We start from the raw sequence: 8,545 nt of genomic DNA, 5'->3' as shown, positions 1-8,545 counted from the left end.
GGGCGGCTGGGAGCGGGAGCTGGCACCCACCCGGGGTGGCCACAGCCCTTCCTGCACGCTGGTGAGCGTCGGCCAAGGACGTGCTCCAGGTCACGCTGCGGAGGCCTCCTGTTGAGTGACAGCCCTGCTCCTCCGAGAAGAGTTTGTGCATCCCGGGCTCGAATTGATTTACAGCACGCGGTGTTTACTGACGGTATTAGTAACGCACCCTTCCAAGGCACAATGAGGCCTTAAAAGCTTGCCAGGACCTTGAGAAAAATGCTTGACTGGCGTATTTGTCATGGGGCAGGACAGGGAGGTTTTCCTGCCGTCGCAGCGCTGGTGCTTTCCACACTGAAATTCCCGCTGTGTGTTACCGAGTGCTTGGGGCTGCCCCGAGCCCTGGGCTCTGCCTTTGGCTGAGGGAGACGGGAGGCACAACAGCAGTGCAAGGCGCCAGGCAGCTTCTGTCCTGGCCAACAGAAGCGGAGGTGCCTGTAGGATCGCAGGCAGGGGCAGGGAGTTGGGTGGCCGCCACCCCAACGCCCTGTGCAGCAGTACTGTAGGACAGGGCCAAGAAAGCAGCTGCCAGCTCACCGCCTCGCTTTATTCGTGCATCAGCATCGCAATCCGGTATGGATTCCTCTGTAGACCGATCGACAACCCGCATGCCTGACTGCACGTGCACACCTTTTAGGAATAAGCGTAGAGGGCAAGATCTGGCAACAGCTCAGGCAGCCCACCCCCCACGGTGGTGCTCTAAGCTGTGGGTTAGAATGAACAGATGCAAAGAAACACTTATATTTTGAAAAGACTGTACAAACTTGACCCCAAAAAACTTGTTTCAGTGCTTTATCTCATGGTCTCCCACAAGGGCTTGTGTTCCACCACTAGAAATGATGTTTTCTGGGCATGCACAGGAACCTCGTGGTCTTTACCTGCAGCAAAATTAAAAGACAACATGAAAAATCACCTACTAGGGAAAAAAAACAAGTGAGTTGAATTCACTTGGGCTGCATTCGGCTCCAGAAAGCTTTCAGCAGGCTGGGAATACGCTGTTACATTTGTTCCCTGCTGCCTCCACACCGGCATAGCCAGGAACCTGGGATGGGCAGGAGCTGTGTGGTGCCTGGGATCTGCGTGTGACCCACCACATTCCTATGCACCTCTGCCCAGCGAGGCCTCTCCGCTGGGGGAGAAGGTGCGGGTTCCTCTTAGCCGGCCAGAACAAGAGCTCGGTAACTCAGAGTGGTTGGGTTTCGCCTGCTGAGTGCTCTTTGCTTTCCAAAGTTCTGCCAAGGCTTCAAGAAAGGGGTTCATTTGGAAGCTGCATGGATAAGCAGGCATATACTTACAGAGCTGTTTCTCTTGATCTTTTGAAGCACTGAAAATAAAGAAACAGTCTTGTTATCTTTTGTATTTCCTGACCGTAGGGATGTTTTTACGAATATCTTGCAAGTGCGTAATGCCTTCCACTTTAAAGTATCTACTATTTAATTTATCTACTGGTAATTCTAAAGCAGGAGGTAGCATGTAGCAGTTCTCTAACAGTGGAAAGCAACACTACAAAGTAACATAGAAAAGGTGAAAAAACCCAGGGCATTGCAGCAAAAAAAATACTGAATTTTTCCTGAAAAACAACAGCTTTCCATACCTTAAAAATTTTATCTTTCCGAGCCACAATTCCAAAAAGTACCGTGATTGTAACCACCACCACAGCAGCGATAACAGCCTCCGTGGGAAAAACAGGTTTTTTATCTGTCAAGAGGGAGAGGGGGTTAAATATGCGATAGATGGCTGCAGTCACATAAAACAGAACATTTCACAGAACTGCGGGAAGACATATTTATTTTCCCATGGCTGTCACTTCTGATTTGAACCGTTGCTCGCTCTGCTGCCCGCAGACTGCCCGTGTGGATTAGTCCCCTGGAAGGAAGGGAGCCAAGCCCATGTTTTAGCGAACTGAAGGAAGAGTTGAAACTTTGGTCTCTGAAGAAGGAGATCCCTGAGGCACTCGTAACGCATGGAAATAAGGGTGTCTGGCCCTATCAGTGACACAGCTAACGATGCTTTCCTCCCTGTTCCCAGAGTGCAGAAATGAGCGGGGCCTGGGCAGTGGGTGCAAAATGGACGCCTGGTGGGTCTGGCAGGTCACTTCACCCAGCATCAACTCTCTGAGACTTGAGCATCCAGCCCCTGCAAGGCCTCCACCTCCGTGTTGTCCACAGGCCTGTAGTCACTTCTGGAGGACAACTACTCTCTCTTGCCTTAAGCAGCTCTTCTGGCATGACAGAATACTATGGTTGGAGTAAAAAGCTTCAGGTAAGACCTAAGGTGCTTAAAACCACGCCTGAATGTGCCTGTTGACGTGGGAGGTGAGACAGCGGGATGAGCCCGCTTCAGGTCATGCTTGCCAAATGCCTTTGACTAACAGGTAGAGCAGGAAAGGCCCTTCCTGGTGCTGCGGTCCCAGGTACGGGTGCAAGGAGAGCTCCTTGCTGTTGCTGTGCCCTCAGAAGTTACCACAGGGAATTTACCACTTCCCACTTAGGCTTCTTAATATAAATGGATTGCTCTCACTATAAAAGAGAATGGAGAGTTATTTGTACAGCTTATTGTTTGACAGCAGCCTTGTTACCTTCAACTATCAGGTGGAAATCCTTTCTCCCCTCGCCCAAAGAAGATTTCATCACGCACGTGTAGGTCCCGTTGTCAGACTTCTGTACTTTTGTGATAGAGAGCTGAAAGACCTCGCTGGTCTGGTACAGCTGGTAACGATTTTGTTGTAGGGTCAAGGTGGCGTTGTTCTTGTACCAAGCTGTTTGGGCTTGAGGGTTGGATTTGGTGTTGCAGGTCAGAGTAACATCTTTGTCTTCTTCGATTTGGAGGGACTCTTCTCCAGTCAGCTGGGGAGGAACTGTTCACAGTAACGCAGTTCAATGGGTCATTAATAATGATAAAATAAGTTCCCTTTACACATCCCTTGTGCACCTTGTTCAGTGGTGCAGCACATCACAGTTGTGCAGCCTCTCGTGATCCCCCAGGGATCGGCAGGGTGATCAGTGGCAGAGACGGTCACTCCCGTGACTCCTCTGCCCTGACTTGTATCCTTGAGAAAGAATCTAGGTGGAGGCAGGGACATATCCAGAACATCTTAAGGGCCCACCCACTCCCTATAAAAGAGGCATTAGATCAGGCCATAAGCAGCACTGTGGAAAGGGAGTGTCTTATCACATGAGTTATCTCCTCCTAAATGCATTTTTTCTTGGTGAAGACAGCGTACAAGGGTGCAAAACACCCCGCCTTCACCTAGCGCCCAGACACGGAGCTGCTCAGCCCATGATTTTGTCCCTCCCCAGCCATTCCACACAGATATCCACCCCTGCAACTCACACTGGACATCCAGGATCACAGACACCCGGACAGATTTGTCCCGTGCCAGCTTGCATGTGAAGGTGACTCCATTGTCGGACTCAGTGACTGGGGATACACAGATGTTACTGACGTTCACTTTATTCCCATCTTTCAGATCCACTATCCCATCTCCTCGGTACCAGAGCAGCTCCTCGGCCTGGCTGCTGTTCTGTACTAGGCAGGAGAGGGAGATGGGAGGGCCAGCCAATGTAGAGAGGGAGAAGTCAGCAGCGTGGTTATTTACAGACAGTTCCAAACCTGCAAAAGAAGAACGAGGGCACTAAGCATCCTAAGCCGTACCCTTCCCCCAAAAGCTGCCCTGCTAGCTTCTCCAAGCCCTTGACCCTGGAGGAGGGACGGAGTTTTCAGGCTTCAGTCTAACATCTGCTTTCAGGTGGGACTTTAGATTCTGAGACAAGAAGTGTCTTCATCACAAAGCTCCCTTCACAATTACTTAAAATAACTCAGGCTTTTGCAGCTGACTGCAAGAATGCCAAAGCCTGACCTGTAATAAGAAAAGGCCTGAAAAACAGCAGTGCCCACACACAGACACACAGCAAAAGATCCTCCCCATCCTGCCAGTCTTGCTCACCCTCTTGCTGCAAATCACCACTGCAGGATACCTGTGCCCTCTGGTTTTGTGCCCACAGTTTGATACGCTGGATTTGGTTGGAACTGAATGCGCTTGAGAATATCAATTAGTTAATTGGCTCCTCAGCTGTACCCTGGCCAGTCCAAGTCCGGCTGTTGGGAGAGTTGCAGTTTGTCTATTGGACAAACCTCAGGACTTATTAAATAAAGAACCAGTATGGGAAATAAATTTTTGTAATGGACTGAAACTTGCTACTGTAGCCTGTGTCATAGGTGAATGAACTAAAAATATAGCTCAGAACATAAAGGCACTATAGTCATACCCGTGAATATAAAAAAGTCTGAAGCTGCCTGTCTTCCCTGGTGTTCCCAGGTGGCCAAAGCTATCACACATTTCACTTCTTGGAGCATGTTTGAAAACGGTGGCCTTGTCATTCCTGTGCAGCTGCTGCAATAATGCTGGAAAACGCTGAAGCATTCCCTTCTCTGCTACTCTCAAAATCAGAGGCCAGATTTTAGCCAGTCCTCTGGGGATGACCTCCAGGACATCTGAAAGCTGGGATGCTGGTGTGGCACAGCACCCTGGGCACTGCCCAACCCCAGATAGTTTCATATGTCGGCACGATGGGACTTGGACAAAGCCACGATGCATTTTTTTTCCATTGCTTACCTGTGGCTACGCATGCCAAAAAGCAAACAGCAAGGATGGGCACTTCATAGGGGACTGCGAGGCTGCTTCTCTGTGCCATCTCAGAGGGGCCCAGCTGGCGTCTGTTGGAGAGAAGGTCAACAGCATTGCTGCCTCTGCTTGGGGCTCGCGGGGGGTTAATTGCTTGCTGCCATCAGACGCCCTGGGGAGAGCCCTCTAAGACTGGGCCAGCTCACCAGGGAATGAACTCAGTCAATCCTTGCAGGATCTTTTCCAGTCCAGAGCAGAATCAAGGGAGGCTTTACGTCTCTGATCTCTGTTGTGTGAGTTCAATGTCGTCGATCAACTGTCTATCAGGGGAACCCATTTCTGGGACGTGTAGTGCTGGACTTACCTTCGGAAGAGTCTCTGGTGAGGCTGCTTCTGCTAAGAAATGCAGAGTTCTTTCCTTCCTTATTTATAAAGTCTGAATTTTAATATTTTATGGTAGCTCAGTAAGAAGTGGGTCCATAAAATGAGTTCAAGGCCTCGTTCAATTCCTGGATTTCTGAGCTCCCGGAATACTGAAGAAAAGTATTTGCTGGGCTCTGCTGGCTGTTTTATGAGACTTGCCGAGGCAATGAGTAACTAACGAGTGAGTTCCTGCATCAGCTATAAAGACAAAGCCAAAAGTAATACCTTTTCCCTCTCAGCTTTCTGGGTGCTCACGACACTGTTTCAAGCCGAAGTTTATCCTAGATTATCCTAAAGCAGGAGTAGACTCCGATTTGCCCCTTCTTGCCCAAAGCTCTGTTGCCGTGTCCTCCTTTGACTGGAAAATGAGAAAATGGACTGATTCAGACTTTGATCTGCGTGTTGGCAGAGGAGAGAGCAGAGACACTTTCCTGCTCACCGGTCTGTACCCCCAGGGTGCTCCTGCGGTTAGCTCAGCCCCTGGGCACCCCCCGGCACAGAGCGAGGGTCCCCCCGCTGCTGGGACAGCTGTGTGCATGGGCTGCACAAACAAAGCACTCGGCTTTGGGGAAAACGCTATCTGGAATTGCCTGCTTATACTTCAGGAGGATGATGGTGGCGTGGTGGCAAGCGATGGGGTCATGGCAGCGTCCAGAATGTGTTCTCGACACTGCCGGTGTCCCCGCAGGCACAGGGCACGTCACTCGTCAGGAACTGGCTCAGCAGAGCCATAAAGAGCATTTAATGAGCAGGAGGAGCTTGGGACACGTCCTCGGCATTTTCTTTGCCTGTAGACGCCGTGGCCCAGCTCAGCGGCGCAGAGGTGGGCAGTGAGGGCTGGCTGTATGCAGAGGGCACACGAGCATACAGCACTATTTATTTGTGGGGCTGTTGCAAACATGGTTCACCTTTGAGCATTTAGTATAACTTTTTCTGTGTTCATTGGTTTACTCTTAAAACTAACAGGGAATCATTTTCAGTTAAAAAAAAATATGTCTACAAAAGTGCCTTAAAGGGACAATACTCACTCTGCCTTGTGGAAAAGTGCTCGTTTAAGAGATTAGTGTCCAGCCTTTAACTCACTTTTTACCTTCAAACTCCATTTAAGAAATTCTAAGAAATAAATTTAACTTCTTCCACCCTTTTTAGGAAGTTCTGTGTCCTGTCCTTGTAGCATTCGACTGAATGTTGGCTTGCAGTCCTGTACAAACATCAATCAAAATGCTCTTCCTAGAGTAAAGTGATCTTTGTGGTTTGGTATCAAGCTGAGTTGAAATAGAGAGGGAGGCAAAGGAACGGGCAGGGAAACAGCTTGTGTGCTCCTGCCAAGACGTGAGCCAAAGGCAGGAGAGCGTGGGGACGTCCGTGCTCCCCCTGGTCACTGCATTGGAGTGATAATCCAGGAGAAGAAGGAGGTGTTTGGAGTAAGTGAGGGTGTAAAGAATGACAGTATGGAGTTTTGGGGTATTTTTTCAGTCTAGAAATTAGAGTAAGGGAAAAGATTGTCAGGCACAGCTGGTCTGCGGTGGGTTTGTCATGATGCAAGGCACAGCGTCAAGTGGGACCTGGGAAAAATTCTGTCCCAGGTTTGTGGCAGGCAGCAAGGTGAGGCCAGGTTCATCTGGTTTATGTTTTTTAAATGAAGTCAATGGCAGCATCCTGTCTTGCAATGGGCTTTGAGATCTGCTGAAGGAAGAGAGACTAGAAAAGCAAGGGTTACTTGGCCAGAGGCACTGAAAGGCAGCATTTTTAAACTGATAAGAATTACTTTCGCAATCACTTTTTACACTTTTCTTTTTATACAGGGCATAATTATCTTGTGGGTGTCTTAATTACTGAGGTCTAGAGTTTTGTGGGTTGCGTTATCCACCTTTCCATTACGTTTAGGAAGGATGTAAACCTCATGCTCCAGAATGTAAAGCAGCCATTAGTGACTCAGACTGGGAGGAACCTCTTTCTTCAGTGAGGCAGATGCTCTGTAACTCTCCACAGCAAAGGATCCAGCCCACTCGTCTGAGTTATTTGGATTGGGCACTGTCAAGGCTGGATGAGACAGACCATGGGCTAGAGCCAGAGTAATCCACCACACCGGTTCCTGCTTGTCATCCATATGGCAACGGTGGACCAACAAACTCAGAATAAGACTGCTGTTAAATATGACTCTGAAGAGCCCCAAAGGGAATTAATTAATAAACACCGGTCTATTTCTGGGTGTAATCCAAGCCTTAGAAACCCGAGAAGAGAAGATTTAGAACATGATAGAGATTGGGCAGAAGTTTCTCTTCTGCTGGGTCTCTCAAGCTCCGACTCCAAACTTCGTAGCAGTTCGAGTTCCGCTTGGTTATCCGCAGCGCTTGCAGGGTTAGGGGGCACAACTCGTAATCCCCTGCATTTTCACTGGCAGACAAGAACTCAATTTATATTCAGCAGCGTTGCGAGGGCTGGAGGTTGCTCTTGGAGTCTGGGGCATAGCAGGATCTGCACAGATGTGTGGAAGCTGGGGATGGTATCCATGGGTTGGTTCGTTAGGCAAACAGTGCCTGTACATGGCTGTGATTCTGGTCCAGAAAACACGTTTCTGCAAGAGCGCCTGAGGCTCTGCTGAAAGGCTGCTCCTGTCTTCCTACTCATTGTGGTTCCCCACTCCTAATCCCTTTTTAATATGTGGTGCTGTGTATTTTGCAATACTTCCCATTGTTGGAGAATGACTGTAACACCCAAACCCACTGCCTCCGCTTGCCAGATATCTGGGTTGGAAAGCAAGGCTGTCAGGGAATGCCGCTTGAACTTACTCAGCACTCCTGTTCCCTCCTACAAAACCTATTTTTCCCAAAGTAAAGATCATGGAGATGCAATGTGACCTGGTTTCTCAGACTCCCAGCCCCTAGCCCACGTATTTTCCACTGTTGAGATGGACAGATCTCAAGTATTTTTTTCATAATTTTGTTAAGGATTCTATTTTCTGATGGTCCCTCTGTAAAAGGTTCCACGCTATGCCATTGAACACAGAGGAATGATAAGGGATTTTTATTCTTGGGAAGGAATAAGAATAGCAAAAAGAGCACTAAATCAGTGAATATTTTCAAATTTTAAAATAAATTTCGGGCATTAAAGAGTCAAATGAAAAGTAGGCATTAGTGAAGAAACAGACCTGAGAAGTGACGCACAAGAGGAGCCCTCGGGAAGGTGAAGCTCCAGCACAAGCATTGGACGTGGATGCCATCTACTGGATAGCCACCCGCGGGTGCTGGTGGCCCTGCAGGCAAGTGTCCAGGAGGGAGGAAAGTCACCTTCTGGGAGCCCTGGAAACAGGATGAGATCCCTGTGATCTCCACAGCAGAAGCTCAGAGGCAGTAAATCCTGTGGAAGACTAAAGCAATGCTGCAGTCATGGACAGGTCTGCCAAAACCGTTGGGTGACAGGCTCAGAGGAGAAGGAGGATGCATTTCTGGGACGGTA

At 49.0% G+C, this 8,545-nt stretch overlaps 1 protein-coding gene across 1 annotated transcript; it reads right to left on the bottom strand.

Annotated features, from left to right (window-relative positions):
• Nucleotides 1–953: 953 nt before the first annotated feature.
• TMIGD1 (transmembrane and immunoglobulin domain containing 1) lies at nucleotides 954–4,733 on the bottom strand. The gene is made up of 5 exons (XM_009633979.2): nucleotides 4,655–4,733; nucleotides 3,373–3,651; nucleotides 2,618–2,896; nucleotides 1,634–1,737; nucleotides 954–1,363 (listed from the first exon to the last, which is right to left on the bottom strand). The coding sequence occupies exons 1-5, from the start codon at nucleotides 4,731–4,733 to the stop codon at nucleotides 1,331–1,333; spliced, it is 774 nt and encodes a 257-aa protein (XP_009632274.1). The 3' UTR covers nucleotides 954–1,330.
• Between the last annotated feature and the right edge of the window lie 3,812 nt (nucleotides 4,734–8,545).

Source organism: Egretta garzetta, unplaced genomic scaffold, assembly GCF_000687185.1.
Source record: "Egretta garzetta isolate BGI_Z169 unplaced genomic scaffold, ASM68718v1 scaffold112, whole genome shotgun sequence".
NCBI lineage: Eukaryota > Metazoa > Chordata > Aves > Pelecaniformes > Ardeidae > Egretta > Egretta garzetta.
This window is presented reverse-complemented; position numbering and strand designations above follow the sequence as displayed.

Coding starts and splice junctions, on each gene's coding strand:
- TMIGD1 (XM_009633979.2), bottom strand. CDS start 4,733: ATGGCACAGAGAAGCAGCCTCGCAGTCCCCTATGAAGTGCCCATCCTT. Junction 2,897..3,372: donor TGTGATCCTGGATGTCCAGT/GTGAGTTGCAGG, acceptor TACTGTGAACAG/TTCCTCCCCAGCTGACTGGA. Junction 1,738..2,617: donor TTTCCACCTGATAGTTGAAG/GTAACAAGGCTG, acceptor CCCTCTTGACAG/ATAAAAAACCTGTTTTTCCC.